The sequence below is a fragment of the Pipra filicauda genome, unplaced genomic scaffold, assembly GCF_003945595.2.
Source record: "Pipra filicauda isolate LSUMZ 115617 unplaced genomic scaffold, ASM394559v2 scaffold37_size4185640_pilon, whole genome shotgun sequence".
In the NCBI taxonomy this organism is placed as follows: domain Eukaryota; kingdom Metazoa; phylum Chordata; class Aves; order Passeriformes; family Pipridae; genus Pipra; species Pipra filicauda.
In genome coordinates, this window is record NW_024104509.1 from 343,168 (window position 1) to 362,177 (window position 19,010).

At 38.8% G+C, this 19,010-nt stretch overlaps 1 protein-coding gene across 8 annotated transcripts in view; it reads right to left on the reverse strand.

Moving 5' to 3' along the window:
• The window catches only part of MCTP1 (multiple C2 and transmembrane domain containing 1), a 179,974-nt gene that overhangs the window by 48,267 nt on the left and 112,697 nt on the right, over window positions 1-19,010 (reverse strand). For 6 of the 8 annotated variants that reach the window (XM_039384826.1, XM_039384827.1, XM_027728985.2 and 3 more), the window contains one exon: window positions 10,017-10,136. The exons of the other annotated variants lie outside the window; for them this stretch is intronic. In XM_039384826.1, the coding sequence (XP_039240760.1) occupies window positions 10,017-10,136 (120 nt within the window). The remainder of the gene's footprint in view (window positions 1-10,016; window positions 10,137-19,010) is intronic. 8 annotated transcript variants of the gene reach the window in all.

The following is a 19,010-nucleotide window of genomic DNA, read 5'->3' on the forward strand; positions in this document are numbered from 1 at the left end:
TCTGTATTTCTTTCAATATTTGGTTCTCATTTATTTTAGCTTTTTCTTGTATTTACACAATGCACTGTGAACTGAATATTAAGTGTTTATTTGAAGTATGTCTCCATCTAAAGGTTTCAACGTGTACTGTACACTTGAAATCTCAGATCTATCAAAAAGCTTAATTTTTATTTCAGTAAGATTATTATGCAGGAATGTTAAAAAATAACATCTTCACAAAATTTTGTGAGCTAGAATTCTTGGGCAAAACCTGATGATAAACTATCTTATAAACAACACAATGGCTCATTATAGACTTTCACTGTTATTATTACTCCTTTTCAAATAGTTTTCAGATTCTAGTAGGACCAGATACACTTCTCTTATAAATCAGCATTTATCCAAGTTATTTTAAGTTTTTTTATTATACGCAAGCTTTAAGTTGTCAAGCTTTCTGGTAGAGAAAATGTATGTTACCATGTTTTAGGCAAAAATTTATGTAATACACATATTATTGTCATTTCACTTAGGTTTTTTTTCCCCGGGTATTTATTCATTTCTGTAAATACAATACAATCCCAAAATTCCTTAACTCTTGGCTGCATTAAAATGTGCTAAAGTAAAAGAAAATCAAACTAAAAATGAATAAAAATAATGACTACGATTTTTACTACTATGACTACGTAGTCATTTTTACTACTACAAATTCCCATATGACTGATGGAACTTTTACTAGAAACTAAAGGGATATTATGTTATATAATATTGACTATTTATAATAACCACTTCATATGTCTAGTGAATCTTGTTGCCGTGTAAATCTTGATGCAAAGGCAAAAAAAAAAAATCATTAAAACAGTCTCATACAAAAAAGATGCCTGCTCTGTGCAGCGAACTTCAATTTTATTTTAGATGCCAGCAATATTGAAAGACTAAGTGAAAAAAAAAAAAAGAGGCAAAATTTAAATTAAAAAACCAAGTGGTTCATGAAGAAAAAAAAATCCTTTTTTTTTTAAATGCTGGACGTATTTCAGGTGGGGTTTTGGTTTTGGTATTTTGTCTTCAGGAGATCGAAACAAGCCGATATGTTCCAATTCTGTAGCACATTTTGGTTCTGTAACTGTTACTAGAATGAGAACAGCCACGAAAAGTTTTACCAAGGGGTTACTATATACTCTGATACTCTACGTAAACCTCTGACAAAGGGATTATGACTGCAGCATGGACAGACTCTTTTAACTTTTAACTCAGCCCAGACAGCCATTTGCAGCAACACATTCTATTATACTGCAGGAGAGAAATGCTTACTGCCCAACACATATCTTTACCTAGTGTACTGTATGACTGTTAAATCAGTGCATAATGCATTTAAAATATTTATAGTACCAACATTTACTTAAATAACCTTTATGTAAGATTTATGTTGTTTTGTTCAATTCTCATTTAATGGCAAATTATGAAGAGCATGTTTCATAAAGATAATTCTCCATTTAAATTCAGCAGGCCATCAAATATTAAAATTATAATTCTAATGCAATCTAGAGCAAATTTGTCCAGCTTCAGTGATTATTTGCACTCATAAAAATTAGACTTGATTAATAAAATTTAAATGCTTGATTAACCTCACATTTTCATGTTTCTTTTCTGATATATTTAGAAAAACCCAACCCTGTCCCTTAGTAGGGTACTTTCTATATGATTCATACACTTGGAAAATAAAAATATAGTAAAGAACAAACAGCTGCATGAAGACAACAATGATTCTCAGCAGACTACTTAATATTCAGACACATGTTGCCAGTGGTCTTTGTTCTTCAACAGCACATAGACAGATGATAACCTGTTTGCAGAAGGCTTTCTAACTTATTTTATTATGATAACAAATGGAGACAAAGTTTGTGATTAGCTAGGGGCTAGAAATGTAAGGTAAAATCAGTTCTGCATAACGATGAAAATAATTTTATAGAAACAATTGTACTTTCCTTACTTTTCCTGTACTTTTCCTTTACTTTCACATACATATTATTCTGTGGCTCTCCCATCAGCTCTTATGTTTTGGGGGTTTTGTGGCTGCTGCTATTGCTATCATACTGGAGGCAAAACTTCTCATGAAACCACAGTCAGAAAGAAGTCAAGATGTAGTTTCCAACCTGACAGTAACCTTTTGTATTATCTTGTGCAAATGACATATTCTGGACACCGTCTAGCTAGAATACAGGCACAATGATTTTTATTTTTGCAAGAATTTAGTCCTCACTTAGAAATCACTGCAGACTCCCTGGTAGAAGAGAACTTCTGGACTTGAAGCTCAAAACCCCAGAGTACCACACAGGCAAGGGTTCTAAAGCAGTTGGTGTTTGTCCCGTATTTATCTGCAGATGAAACCCTTTGAATGTAAGAACCATAAGGACTCAGTCTTTAAGACCATAATTTGAAGAAACAAAAAATAAAGTTACTGATTTATTTACTTAGTAAATAAATTCAATTTCTATGAAAACAGTTTGTTAAAGTCAGGCACTTTCCTGGTGGGGTTGGTTTCTATATTGAATGTACAGCAAAGCGGCACTCTTCTGCCCCAAACAAGAGCAGCAATAAATCCACCAAAAGCTCTGACAGGCACTGTTGCCTGGCCCCCAGGACAAAGTGGTAGCATTCTAATCAGAAAAGGTCTTCTAGCTGCAAGTGAGCTGGGGTTGTACAACCAGCTCAAGGTCATTGTGCTTACCACCTTTTTTGGAGTGAAGGAAGAACCCAGTGAGATGCATATATTCATAAGCATAATTTTTCCCATTCTGTCTTTTGTTTTTCTTCATTCAGCAATATCCAGAAGACACATAAAGATCTGAATATACATATCATATTGAAGGACAGAAAGTATCCAGAGAAAACTGCTTAAAATCTCAAAATGGAAGGCTGTCTTTAGCAAAATTATTTTTCTTTTATTCTCAAAATTTTATCCTGAACATGTCCAGTTCTAACTTTTAATAGAAAGATATACATATAAGTTATCAAACCTGTGTAGCAAAAAATCTACAATGAAGTTAAAAGATGTCTTCTGTCATTTTATATAATTCTTACATCATGGCTGGGCTTTGCAAATGAAGATTAGGGAAATGTTTCTACCCACGTTTGTCACAAGCGCGCTGGTGGCTAAAAAGGCCAATACAAGATAGACATGTCCGGTTGCAAAAGGCACAGCAGAAGGACTCCTTAGGTGGTAAATTCTGCAAGGTACGATTCTTTCTGCATTGTCCTTTCTCCTTGAGAGTGATCCTGCGTGCATTCTCAAAGGAAGCAGCAGCGTTATAGATGGTGTGCCTCCAGACCTCCCGACTGGAGACAAGAGTAGACCAGTTATGTTGATCAATGTGGCCAAGGCTGAGATGTTGTTTCAGGGAGTCTTTGTATCTTCTCTTCGGGGCTCCTCTCATGCGGCAGCCAATGGCAAGTTCACCGTAAATCAAGATCTTAGGGAGGCGGTGGTCCTTCATCCTTGAGACGTGTCCTGCCCAGCGCAGCTGTGTTCTCAGCAACATGGCCTCAATACTTGTGACTGCTGCTTGTTCTAGAACAGATGTATTGGTCACATAATCTGACCAGTGGATGTTTAGGATTGTACAGAGACAGTGTTGATGGAAACGTCCTAGGAGTCGCAGGTGGTGGTGGTAGATGACCCATGATTCAGATCCATATAAGAGAGAAGACAACACTATGGCTTTGTAAACACTGATCTTTGTACTTTTCTTCAAGTGTTTACATTCCATACCGTACTGATGGAAGCCTTTTCAACCTAAGGCGACTGAAGGCCCACACCAAGACCTTAAACCATCTTGTCCGGGAGCTGCTTTATGCTGATGACGCCGCCCTTGTTCACACAGAAGCAGCTCTGCAGAGTTTAACATCCTGCTTTGCAGATGCTGCTGAGCTCTTTGGGCTGGAAGTCAGCTTAAAGAAGACAGAAGTTCTCTATCAACTGGCACCTCAGGAAGTCCTCCATCATCCCCACATCACCATTGGCCAATCAGAGCTCAAATCAGTCCAGCAGTTTAATAACTTAGGTAGCCTCATCTCCTCGGACGGTAAGATTGACGGAGAGATAGACAACAGGTTAGTAAAGGCATACAGTGCCTTCGGAAAGCTTCATAAAAAATAATTCTTACAAGATAAATAATATATGTATAATCAACTATACAAATTCATAAAAATTTGTGTATGGTACATTAACTCCCAGCTGTTCAGTGTCATTTTCTATGCAATGATATGTGCATCTCAAAACTTAAGAGGAAATTACCTATTTAATATTTCTTTAAAGGCTCTAAGTATTAACTGTCAATGCAGGATGTGAAGTGATTAAACTTCTCCACAGGAGTATACATGGCAGAAGAACATTCACAGGTAGCTCCACGGATGTGCATTGTTCTTCTATTAAATTTTTAACTGCTTGGAAAATAATAAACCAAAAAGGAGAGAAAGATTAGTATCTTCAGTCAGAGAATATCCAAGTGGCAGAGGCTGGCATGGACATCCTGTCCTTCCCACTCAAGCAGACCATCATCAAGCCCAACCTCCCTACTCGAGAAACGTCACTTCTGAGCAGGTTGCCCAAGCCCATGTCCTGAAAAGCTTCATGAATGGAGGCTCCACAACCCCTCAGGGCAACCTGGTACTGGCTGCGACCACACTCATGGCAAAAGTGCTTTCTTGTGCTCAGATGGAATTCCACGTGTTTTGGTTTGTGGCCGTTGATACTGTCCTGTCATTGAGCACCTCTGAGAAAAGCCTGTCTCTCTCTTCTTCCACTCCCTTCAGCTATTCATATACATTATCAAGAACCCCCTGAGCCTTCTCCTCTATGCAGAGCAGTACCAGCTTGCTCAGCCTCTCCTTGTATGCCAGATGCTCCAATCCCTTCATAATCTTCCCTTCGCTAGGTTGAAGAGCAACTCCCTCTCCCCACTTTCCCAGCCTGTCTTGACCAAAAAGCCAGTATACATCCACTGCATGATAGACATGAGAACAATTTCACCACATCCCTGTGATCATGCATGAATGTAGCTGCACATGGACCCCTAACTCCTACTGGTTCCTACGCTGTGCACACCAATGTACAGGCACTTCAGGGAGAGACCTCTGGTATGCTGGGTTCTCAGGGAGGGCGTGAGGGCCTCTTCCAGAGGCATTTGTGTGCCCACACCTGCAGTGGAGACCTTCTGTCCTGTTGGGTTGGTTTTGAGGGTTCTCCTGTCCATTCATCCTGCACCCTTTGCTTGCCAACTCAGACTACCACTTTCTTGATAGTACAAGGGATAATAGCTTCAAACTGACAGAAGGCAGATTAGATATTGGGAAGAAATTCTTTACTGTGAGGGTGGTAAGGTGCTGGCACAGGTTGACCAGAGAAGCTGTGAATGCCTCATCTCTGGCAGAGTTCAAGGCCAGGTTGGACAAGACTTTGAACAACCTAGTCTGGCAGAAGGTGTCCCTCTGAAGGTCCCTTCCAAATCATTCTATTCCGCGATTCCTCATTTGACTGTAGGTCATCATCACCCTCTCCCTTTAGTTTAATGCTCTACTCATTAGGTTGGACAACCACCTGAGAAAGAAGACTTTGCCCCAAGTGGTGAGGTAGATCTCTTCCTAGCAGTTCTCAGTCCTCATGGAGGATCCCACAGTTGTAAAAAGCAAGTCCCTGCTGCCAGTAAAAGCTTTGCAAGTGGTTGTTGTCCTCCCAGATCTGTTCAGTTCTCTTCTAGCCCTTCCTCCTCAATGACAGTATGCAAGAGAAGATGATCTGGGGTCCCTGTCTGCTCCGTATCTGGTCATGGAAGAGCAAGAATTTGCATGGAAGAACAAGAATCTGTTATCAGAGGAGATCCACTGTACCTGTTACAGCTGTTAAGCATTATAGCCCAACACCTGAGAGATTGTCATGGTTTGTCCTAATTGTAGCATCCAGGCCTACATACACAGGGTAAAAATGATCCATAGCCATGAAGAGCTGGAGAGAGGGAACATTCTGAGGGATTATTTGACTATTCTTTAAGTTAGACAGCTCCAGCAGGCAGTCAGAACACACAAAACGCAGCCTGAAGTAGCAATGCAGGAGTAAATTAAAAAAGAATTTTTTCCCCCCATTAACTTAATGCAGTTCTGACTATGAATTTTGCTCAGAAGCAGGAAAAGACTCCAGATACCAGAGAGCAGCACTGGTGTTTTCTCCAAGTTACAAAGGTGAGGGAGTTTTTTTGTACAAGATATTTGGAATCATCAAAATATTAAGTAGATTCTTAAAAATACTGAAAATAAGCTTTAAACCCCGGCACATTTTCTGTTAGTTTCCAGTCTGTCACTATGTCATGCTCTGTACCCTGCACCTTCTATAGGCAAAGAGCTGGCAATGTGTAGGGGTAGTACTTCCATGCTGCTCCCCACCACACAGATCCAGAGCAGATGACAAGAAGCAGCAGGCGGTGGGGACAGAAACATGGCAATGGTTGATAATTCTCCCACAGAGGATGTGAAAAAGATGATGGAAAAAAGGCAGGGGAAGAAAATAAAACCAAACAAGTAAGATTCACTCACTTCTAGTTTTGTATGTTTAGGTGATTATGGTTTAACAGTGGAGCAGCAGTTGCGCTGAAAATAAATTATTTTGTGAGGTCAGATATTAAGGAGTATGTGTAGGATCCCAAAATATAATATCTACAGAAAAGAGCCATAAACCTTGGGCAACAGTGGCTGACAAGAATCCTTTTCACAAGACTTGTTAAAGAGTCAACCTTATGGATTTAGCCTGGCTCCTGCAGCAGAAATAAGTAAGGACTTTTGAAATGATTGTATCAGACCATGTCTAGGCCCTTTAATCCCTTTCTCCCTATGTAATCCTGGTTGAGGGAAATATTAACCCATTCGGCAACGGTAGTAAAAACTTGTGTAATTCCCTAATTAACATAGCTCGTCCTCCTCATTAACATGTCCCGCCCCCAAGACCCTTATATTGCAAAGCGCATGTTCAATAAAGCATTTCAGTTTTCTACCCATATCTGGGATCACTTAGTTTTTGACCCCCACTAGTATGATTATAAGGAAGAACAAGGATCCTTGGAGAAAGAAGCTGGGTATACTTCAGGCAAAAATGCAAAATTCAGAGGAAGGCATTAGGAATTCCATTCTAGTGATAGTTTTCCCTCACTTAATACTGGTAGGAAATATTTAAATCTGATTTTTTATACCTACCACATGAAGCTCATTGTTTTAGTTCAGTTCTGAATTCTCACAGATTCATTTAGAGAACCATCCATTAAATCTATATCTATCTACAGTTGCTTACACCAAAGTTTAATGCAAGAGTTTCTATTTCATGAAAGCATATCCTTCAGAAACACAACTCATCTTGATCTAAACGTATGAAAGATAGGGAATCCAACAGTTCGTTTTGAAGTCGGTGTCAGTGTTGGACTAAAACCACAATGATCATCAATCCTACAAAGAGTCCACCTGAATCTATGAAGGTAACAATGCCTAATATGCTGTTTCACCTCTCTGTTGGGAATTCCAATACACTTATCTCCTACTAGTAAATACACTTGGGACTCCCCCTTGCTCCCATCTCAGTACACCTTGAATTCAAGAAAGGACTTGCACATATAACTTATTAGGAGTCAGAGTAAATGACAAAATAATCATACTTGCACTCAAACAGGAAGCATAGGTTCATTGTATGACAGAGTAACCCATACCCTTGTTTGGTAGGTAAATTATTCCACAAGGAAATAAATTTCAAACTGCTTCAAAAAAACTGATGCCCAAGAGGAGATAGCAAATGATACCTTATCTATAGAGATGGTCAAACAAGGATGAGTTAAAGCTGGTCTTTCTGTCATATCCAGACAGAAACTCTGATAACTAATCATTGACCTGCAGAAGAGTGTGGTTCCTAGAGCCCAAACTGAAGAGACAACTGACAATTGCTTTCTCATGGGATATTGTAATGGAAACCAACTTTTCCAAGCTACTTTTGATGGTCCTAAATTTAAGTATGTTCCATAGACATTAAAAAAGTACAAACTATTGTAATGGTTTTGAGTTTAGGCCTTCCTTCCCGGTTGCCAGGAAGGAAGGAAGGAAGGAAGGAAGTATTCCATCCTATTCCTTTATGTAATCCAAACATATAAACAGATGGAGAGAGAAGCCTCTTCCTCTCTTCCCTTCCAGCGAGGTTTGGAGACAGCAGATTCCCCGCAGCCAGTCTCGCTTCTGTGGGGGAGTTGAGGCCTGGTTGGGTCTACGGGGCCTGTTGTTCCCGCTGATCCGGAGTCCGGTAGTGTGGTGGCGGCATTTGGGCGACTGTGCTATCCCAAGGAAAGTAGTAAGATATTCTTTTGCTAATTCTTTAGTTTGCTAGATCCTGAGGTTTTTTTGTTTTTTGATTGTGTATATCTGTTTTGGTTTTTTGTTTTTTTTCCCTTCCCCTTCCTTTCTCTTTCCCTTTTGGGATTGTATATAGTATTTCGACTGTATATAACTGTAATATACATAAATACATTTATTTTATATTATAGTTTAATATATAGTTTAATATATAATATATATATTTATTTATATTATAGTTTGGCTAGTCTGGATTTTTCATAGTTTTTTTTCTTTGCTCTTTGCTGGATGTTTTTGTGCTGGGTCTGAGGACTTGGCGGGGAGCCAAATAAAACTTAGACAACTATACTCAATTTTTAACTATGCTTGTCTAATGTTAATTAAGTTAAGTTCACAAATACATTTATCTTTATAATTAGCTTTAGGGTTTCAGACTTTTAGAGACAGATGATACTCCTCACAAAGTAGTCAATGATTTTACTGAGGCCTACAAGGAATCTTGAGACTTGGGAACAGAAGCCAGATCATGTGAATGCTGAAGCATTCTCTAACCACTAGGAAACTTAATTAATTTACTTAATATTTACACTCTGCATAGGAAAACAGAAATATTTAAATTACCACTATTCTAATGACACTGTGCTAATGACCTGAGCTAAGGACTCGAGATATTACTGAAGATCATGAGTTAATTAGAAAGGCATCTAATAACTCTGCAGAAGACTTCATAAAAGCCAGATGCTCAACATGAGGATAACCAAACTCAAATCATTAAAACCAAGGTCCCAACTTACTTGTGATAAACATAAAGAAAAAGTAGTCATTAATGGTACAGATATCAGAGATTTGGGATCTACATAGTTGCTTAATATATAACTTGGTCAGAAGCACTCTCAGCAGGAGGAACAGTTTTGAGCATCATTTAGTGTTCTCACAGAGAGTCCATCACTAGCTTCATTAGAAAAGTTACATAACCCAATTAATCTTCACAGGCAGGTGGTATTTCAGAGAGAAATCAGGTGTATTACAGTTCACAAGTGAAATCTCTCTTTTCTCATTTTGGTTACTAAGAAATCTTCAGGTTGAAAAGCCTTAAGCATTTCAGGCAACAGGAGACTAGCAGCTGTATTTTAAGTATTGCATCTTCTAAATCTTGATCTTAGGCTTTTTTCCATACAGGTAACAACACCCGGGATTAGGAAATACCTCTATCAATCCCACCCTTAATTTTAGATGACCCTTGAAAGCACAACAATCTCAATGATGTAGACAGGTAACAACAGTGCTGGAATCAGGGTTGTGTGGGTTCCTCTGGTCACTAATAATTGCAGTTGCTAGACATTAGGGGATCACTTAGGCTGGAAGAGATCTCCAAACCCCTGCTTAAAGCAGGCTCAGCCATGAGGTCAGATCAGGTTCCTCAGAGCTCTACCCAGCCAGGTCCTGAAAACTTCCAACAGCTACTGCACTTTCCTGGGCTACCTCTTTCATGGCTCGACAATTCTTAAGGCAAAAAAGTTTGCTAGAAAAGCTGCATACATTCCAGTCTGAAACTGTCTTGTTTCAAATGATCCTCAAAAAGATGTAATATTTAAATTCTGTTTAAAAATTTTGCCCAGCTAAAAAAAGAAAAGGACATGTACGCCCTTGAAGTAGAGAAGACTTACTGTATTATGTTGCCTATTATCTTTCCCTGATACGATCAAGAAGTAGTTCCATGCCAGCAGCAACAACAAAGCCAGTGGTATCATGTAGAGCTCAAAGTTCCAGACCACAAAAAGAAAAAGCTAGAAGACAGAGCAGGAAAAAAAAGTGATTCAGATGAGCATTACATTAAACTCTTGTGCACAGTTAAAACCAATAAATTAAAACAATTCTAAAAAAACCCCACCTCTCCTCAAACAGGAAAGTTGTTTAACCACTTTGCTGACTTGACACTTACCTGCATGAAACAACTGCTACACTTCCCATTGTTTCCTACCTTAATTCTTGGAAAAGAAAAAATTATGTAGTATGGTCGAAGAAGAATATTAATTGTTCTCTTAAAAATAATGCTTTTGTGGACAAAAAATGCAAAACAGCATAAAAATAAGATTACATCCTCAGAAAAGTTAGTTATTTTCACGAATCACAGGACCACAGAATAACTTGGGTTGAAAGGGACCTTAAAGATCACCCAGATCCAAACTCCCTGACATAGGCAGGGAAACGCTCCACCACACCAGGCTGGTCAGGGCCTCATCCAACCTGGCCTTGAACACTTCCAAGGATGAGATAACCACAGTTTCTCTGAGCAACCTGTTCCAGTGTCTCACCACCCTTACAGTAAAGAATTTCTGCCTTATAACTAATTTAAACCTACCCTCTTTCAGTTTAAAGCCATTACTCCTTGTTCTGTCACTACATACCCTCATAAAATATCCCTCTCCATCTTTCTTGTAGGTCACAGGAATGTGATTAATTTAAAGAAGACCTCAACATGTCAGTGAATCTGGTTTTAGCTTTGAAACAATCCTGTAGCAGTGTAAAGTTGGCACAGGAGTGAATAAAAATTAATTTGCTGTTTAGAAGAAAGAACATGGTCATGGCATAGTAATGTCACACAAACAAGCAGAAGTATCAATCTGAAAAAATCTTTTGCATGGAAAACTAGTAAAAAAATCACAGAAAAAGCTGAAAGTGTACAACCATTTTAATGAAAGCATAGCAAAACTGAAATGACCACAGACTCATCAAAAATGGGATTTTAAAAAATGATGAGAAGTCACATAAGTCCACCCCTCTGAAAGCTTTAATTTGTTGCAGCGTTTTCCCAAAACAGTTCAAGTGCTCCATGACTGGGGGCTGCCAGAAATCTGATTGGGTTATATCTCCCAGAGATGTGCACCTAAATAACTTGGACTGTTCCTTAGTATTGGGCCCAAACAGGGACTGCACACCAGGAGAAACCCATCTGCACTGCCAGCTCCATACACTGCTGCCTAGACACTGTCCTCTACTGATGCTGCTACAAAATTCATGGTTTGCAGGAAAGAACTAAAAATAATTTCACTTAGATAGGGTCAAACAAAAACAATTTTTATCTCCAATTTTCCTATGAACAAACCCCCCCTTACAGCTTAAAACCCAGCTGTAGTCGTTACTAAGGTTTGTTTTCTTCCCATAAAAAAAAAAAGTCAGAGCAAATCACACTATGTACTACAGCTGGATAAACATCCTTAAATCTTAATAAGCCTTCTCCATCCAAATAGTTAAGCTTTTGAATATTTGTATTTTTAATACCTGCTAAAATGAAGGAGGGTGTCGTGTCACAAAACTTGCAAACCTAAAGCACTACCTTTTTTTTCAGATTAACTAAAATGTGGGTAATTTTCCCAAATCAGTCACAGGATGTATATAAAGCTGAATAAGAATAAAATTGGGATTTCACTTGTCTTCTGCTGGCTTTTTGTTTGGAATTAAAACAAACAAAATGCTCTTATTAAATTTAAGCTGCTGCATAGAAGAAAAAAAAAATCTATATCTTAGGTAATCTTCTCTCTCAAGATCAGCTAACTTACCTCACCCCTGTACTTTCTACCACTGAGTGCTACGTATATGAAAGTCCTATGAAACTGCAAGACAAACACGATAAATACTGAAAAGAACTGAACATACAGCGTGTATGACTCACAAGAGTATATTGGCACTTCTAACAGTATTTCATTTGAAAGAAAAATGCCTTTTTTAGGTTGTTTAGTTTAAAAGGAAATCTGTTAGAACTGGTAATGAAAAAGCAAGTGAGCCCATGGAATTCAAGAGCTCTTCTATGAGCTTGCTGTCTACAGAAAAGTGGTAAATTTGATGTAGCAAACTTATAACAGATTTCATGTCTCAAAAGAAAAGCAAAAAATATTGCATGTTTCAACCCCAGAAATGCCCTGAGTTAATGTATGCACGCCAAAGGGTGCTCTGGAAGCCAGCAAACAGTACCAAGTATTAGAAAAGCAAATACTAGAGATTACCTGTTGATAAATGGCAATGCATAGTCTTTCTTACGGTCCAAGCTGAACTTTGGTTAAAAAGATGGAAAGAAAATGAAGTACTACTCAATCCCCATCTCCAGAGAGAAAAGAAGCTAACAACTTACACAGTCTCAGGAAATATGGACCTGACAGGAGAATGAGGAACACGGTCATCATGTACCCTGTACTCCAGAATATCAATGAATTCTCATCCAAGCACTTCTCACTGGAAGCTTCTAAGTGCCAAATGATCTTTAATGGTATTAATTCCTTATAGTACTATACTCTGAGGGCCAGTAAAAAATTATATTAAGATATTACCACTTTAAAACTTGTATGGATATACCTTTCAAAAGCGTAAATATTACACCTGCCATCTCCTGAAGATGATTTCCCTGATCTGCCACCCTAATTTCCATCTAGTCCAGCTGAATTTTTACCAGTTCCTCCTTTTAGGCACCTGTCTCAGCCAGGCACTACCAAAACACTGCAACAAAAATGAGATGTGTTCTGTGTGAGACCTGCACAGTGATGCCATTGCAAAACAAATGGTCTCATTATCCTTCCCAGACAAGAAATGCACTCATGAAACGCAAATGGAGAAAACAAGCAGATTTCTGGTATCAGACAAAAGTTTTAAGTAAACATGAGTAAACCCAAAATCTGGTGCAGAACATCAAGAAAACTCAGGGATTTAGTTCTTACACATAAAAGGCCTGATAGCTGGGGTGAAAGAGAAGAAGGGAAGTGGTATGTAGAAACCTTCATGCATGATGGAGAAGTAAACCTATGTATCCATCCCTTAAACAAGTACAGGTCAGAAACAAATAAACAACCAAAACCAAAACAAACATACAAAACCTCCAAAAGCAAACAAAAAGAAACAACTAACCAAAAAAACCCCCCAAACCAGAAAAGCTAAGGAACAAGCACAAAGGGACAGTTCTGCAAGTTGCCCATGCCTATAAAGCATCCAGTGGAACATGGACTGTATCTGGCATGATATCTTCTAAGGAAATAATGGCTCTAACTCTGTCTAAAAAAAGGATCCTCATCACTACTGAAGCAAGCTAACTATTTTAAGAGAGGAGTGGGAGTCTCAAAGGTTACAGTTTAATATAGCTGCCATTTCCTACACAGAAGAATATAAGAAAGGACTTTTTCTTCTCCCCCATGAGATCAAGATTTTCAGAGTCACAGGCATGAACTGGCCATTTACAACATCACATCAGCTGATACTCTTAGTGAGCGACACTTGCATTAAATGAGCATTCAGGGAGACACATGACACTATCCCTGGTGTACAACACTTCAAAAAATAATTTAAGTTAGGATATTGAATATCCTATTCTTTTGAAAACTACAGTATATTTTAAAAGGAAATCTCATCCAAAATGATTAACGCTTCCTACTGTTCAGAAAAAAAGCCTGCCCTTTCAGACTAGCAGCTGTGAATCATTAGCTTTCCAGTGATGAGATGTGTTTGATGAGTATTTTTCTTTCTAATTAAGAGATGAGATTCTCTTTTTGACTATCTTCAGACTGAAGTGAAGAGAAAGATTTCTGCCTATGTGGAAAGGCCATATTCTACAAAACAATTATTTCAGATTTCTTTTTATCTACCTCCACCCAATCTCATTTCACTTTTAACAAAATCCTGTTTGCACCCACAGACTTTACAGTATTAACCCCTGTTTTTCCCAGTTGTTTTCCTTTTTTATTTTGGTTCTGTTTTGATTGCTAGCAGAGAAAAGCACATAAAAAAAAAAGAATTATCCCTCACAGGAGTCACCGACCCCATCCTCAGGTACAGGAGAGAGCAGAGGACGTGACAAGGGAGGGCTGCAAGAATTCTTATTTGAGAAGTTTCCGAGAAAAATAGAAATGCCTGAGTTTGGTGGACCAGAGATTTGCAGTGGCAGCACCCAGAGCCATGAGCTGTAATGTGATGGGCAGCGTGGTAAGACATGGACATCCCCCACTGTCATCATCTCACATGAGGCACACCACTCATGCTGCAGTCTCCTCTTCAAGTCGTGTCTTTCTCTGATCATTTCCACAGAACATCCTTACAGCCTCATTTACGTATTACCTATATCCTTGCCTTTATATTCGTGACCAATCTCTTGATTACCCTGGAAACACAAAGGTTGGCTGCACGGTATTTTGGCACTATCACAAACAGACGATGTCTGCAGCTCCAAATACTACACTTTAATATCAAGATCATCCATTTACCCTTTAAGCTTAAAAGGACAATTGTATTACCTGAGGCTTTATCCTTTGTATGTATTCTCACAAGACTAGAAAGAATGAGAGATAACCCACATATCTGCATGGTACAGACTGTCTACCAAGTACTGCAGGTTTTAAGGACAGTAAAATCCTGCATGGTGTTTTATACCACCAAACACTTGGAAACATTTTGTATTATATACAAATAATAGTATTTTGTATTATACTTTGGAGAGACAGCAGCTTCTTCCATTACAAAAGTAGTCAGTTACCTCCAGCAAACACAGTTCCTCTGGTCTTGTACAACACTTCTAATAAAAAAAATTAAAAAGGAAGCATTTCTTTCAGCTATATCAGATCTCAAACACACTAGCATTATTGTAAACACTTATGGGAATTCATTCCAAATGCAGTGCCTTCATTCAGGTAAATCTGAAAGAAATATGCCTTTTAAACATACTCTAAAGCATCCTCCACAGTTCTTCTCGTAAGTCTTGCAATTTTAGTTTTAGTTACCTGACTGCCAGGAGAAGGTGGAGTCAGAAAGATTTGAGTCTCAAACACATGATCTGTTACTCCATTTTTCTGTACACAGGCAAAAGTCAAATTGAAAATAGAAGAAGCATTGAATGTGTAAAAAAAAATACAGAAAAAAAATCATATAATTCCCACTTGCTTTATTTTGACAGATTTCCAGTCCAACCTTAGATTTATGTTGGTTATCTTTTTAAAACACCTAAGATCTTGGTAATCTGAAAAAACAGAATAATTAGTATTTTTTATGCTCTAAGAACTTTTCCTTTAACTCAGAAACAAACTCATGGGATTTCCTAATTTGCCCTAATTTTCCTCTTTGCATTGTGTTCAATGCAATTTACGCTTTTATAATCATTCTTTCTATTTATTTCATAGAGAAAGTGGAGATACTTCCATGACAAGTAAAACAAGATCTTAACCGAATAGATAAAGTATGAATTTAATGCCAGCCCTAATGGGGTTTTTGATGTATTCTGATGTATTGAAAGACCTACGGTAGCACTCATTAGAGCACTTGGGTCCCATATGTAGAAGAACATACAAAAAAAAAATTTCTTACCACGTAGGACATTTTTGGTCATGGTTTTTCCATGTTGATAATCTGTACAACAAACCCAAGGTTCTATTTCATCTCACTCCTTTCATCTAAACATGATGTACCAGTAGTTACTACAGAAACTGTTCTGACGTGATGTGCATCAATCCACCCAGTTTGTTTGTGAAACAAACCTACAGCCATAACATTAGTGATGACACTGGTTTCCAACCACATCATAATGTACATTGCTGGTCTATAAGACTGTCAGCACCAACAAAATGTTCCAGTTAAAAGCTTGAAAATTTTCATTTAATTTTTTACTTTATTCTTTACAATTTCTAACAGATTTTTCACAACCATTTTCTAGAAGTACTAAAAACTTTACTTCAGAATGCCAACAACTTCAAGAATGCAAACCTCAGACCTTGAATGCAGTGCCACTTTAAACAGCACATGGATTAAGGATACAAAATTTGTATTGCTGTAACCAGTTGCTAGTGTAATCAATGGCAAAAGTTGGGTGGAAATAAAAATGACACCCTCCAAAAATATTTACAAAATGTGGAATCTCTTGGGTCATTCATTTCCCCTTCACTTAAGACTTTCTGAGCTGTGTAGTCAGTATCCAAGATAAAATTAGAAGGGCAAATATGGTTCATTGAGGTAATTCCCATACACGCAGCCTCTTGCCATTCACAGGGCTCTTAAAGATGGATTTGTTCTCTCAGACTGCTAAAATGCTGACAAACTAAGAGGAATTGATAGTATTTTTCCTATGAGCAATAACACCTGGCATCAAATGACAAATGACCAACTAGGATACATTACATCAAAGGCATGTCTGAGAACGGGGCTACTAGGTTCACTGAACCTCCATCCCATCTTAATACCATATTTTCTGAACAATAGCTAACTGTCTACTGAATGACCCATGTCTTTGTGTAAGTAACAGTACCTAGAAGACTGTTCTACAGTCTTGGTCTCCAACTAAAAAAGTGCTTTTAATGCCTGTCCCCAGGTTGATTTCACAGAATCACAGAATGGGTAAGGTTCGAAGGGACCACAGTGGGTCATCTGGTCCAAACTCCCTGCTCATCCTTGAGCACATTGCACAGGATTGTGTCCAGATGGTTCTTGAATATCTCCAGTGGGAGAAACTCCACAACCTCTTTGGGCAATCTGCTACAGTACACAGTCACTCACGCAGTAAAGAAGTTCCTCCTCATGTTCACGTGCAACTTACTGTGCATCATTTTCTGCCTGTTGCCTCTTGTCCTATTGCCTGGCAGTACAGAGAAGAGCCTGGATCCATTCTCTTGACACCCTCCCTTCGGGTACTCATTGACACTGATGAGGTCCTCTCTCAGTCATCTCTTCTCAAGGCTAAACAGGCCCAACTCTCTCAGCCTTTCCTCATAAGAGAGACACTCCAGTCCCTTAATCATCTTTGCTGCCCTTTGCTAGACCCGCTCCAGGAGCTCCATGTCTCTCTTGTACTGAGGAGCCCAGAACTGGACGCAGCACTCCAGATGTGGCTTCGCTAGAGCTGAGCAGAAGGTCAGGATCACCTTCCTTGACCTGCTGGCAATGCTCTTCCTAATGCTTCCCAGGATTCCACTGTCCTTCTTAGCCACAGGGGCACACGGCTGGCTGATGGACAGCTTGTTGTTCACCAGGGGCCCCAGCTCCTCTTCTGCAGAGCTACTTTGCAGGTTAGTCCTCAACCCGTATTGGTGCATTCCCTGCATTTGCCTTTGTTGCGTTTCAGAAGGTTCTTCTCTGCCCATTTTTCCAACTTGCTGAGGTCCCTCTGAAGGGCTGCACAGCACTCTGGGTTACTGGCCACTCCTCCCAGCTTTGTGCCATCAGCAAATTTGCTGAGGAGCACTCTACTCCTTAATCCAAGTCATCAATGAATAAGTTAAACAACAGTGGGTCCAGTATTGAACCTTGGGGGACACCACTAGTGACAGGCCTGCAAGTGGATCCTGTGGACTCTCTGGAATCTGCCTATCAGTCAGTTCTCAATCCATTTCACTGTCCGCTCATCCAGCCCGCACTTTCTGAATTTGTCTATGAGGAAATTGTGAGAGATAGTGTCAAAAGCCTTACTGAAAATAAGGTAGACAAAATCCACTGCTCTCCATCATCTACAAGATGGTGCTCCATCACCTTTCCAAGGATTGAGGTGAGGCTAACTGGACGATATTTCCCTAGGTCTTCCTTCTTGCCCTTTTTAAAGACTAGGTAGACATTTGCTCTCTTCCAATCCTCAGGTAGCTCTCCGGATCACCACAACCTTTCGAAGATGATTGTGAGTGGCCCCGCTATGGTGTCTGCCAGCTCTCTCAGCACTCATGGGCTTGTGGATATCAAGTTTGCCTAGATTCTGTTTTGGTTTAATACATAACACTTCGATTGACCTATTATTTTTAGCTCAGTTTTGCTGAGATGGGTAGTCATCAAGAGTAAGATTCCAGCCTGTTTGTAATTCTAACTGTCCAAATTTACTCTGGGTTTTTTAAAATAGATTCACTTTGGGTCTCTCCCCACTGAAGATACCTCTTCCCATTTTGGAATTCAATCTCATCCTTTCCAATTTCAAAATTCCTTAACATTGGCTGTTTCAGAACCACACACGCCATTTCTGTTGGAGGTGTCATACTATGAAAGATATTTCTAAAAAGTACATTTCACATAACTATTTAAACTTTTTTTGCACACACAGATCTGTCACAAATTTATATTTATGTCCTTTTTACACAAAAATTCAGAATCTAGCAGATTTCTCCTCTCACAATTTCACTGCTATGAGGGTGGGACTGTTGAAAGTGTAAATGTACATGTCACTTTAGAAAAAAAATCCAAAGTGTTGACTTTGGGAGAAGTGCAAAATCACAACATGGATCCTGCTAGATAACTGCAGCTATTTATGTGTAATAGAATGGTGAGCTAAAGAGCTCTGTACAGTTTTAAACTATGTCGTGCTGAAAAAGATTATATACAACCAGGGATCTACATATTCACATTTATCTTCATTTTGTAGGCATTTTGAAAAATGTAATTTCTTTAGATAATCCAAGAATGAAATGATGTTATTTCCCCTTTCCTTTCTTATAACTCGAGAGACTGATGGACTTTGAACCAGCCTCCCGTTCCTCCCATATTCCTGAAGATTGTAAATTGTCCATCAAAAGTTATTAAACTACGTATAAGGAAAAATATTTGGTACCTTCTTCAGCTGAATTAGAATGGCTTCACTGTACATCCACTATGTAGTCCAAGCAAAACACTTAGTCCCCAGACATCTATACGGAAGTTGTTCCAAATGTTATGCTTCTTTCTTA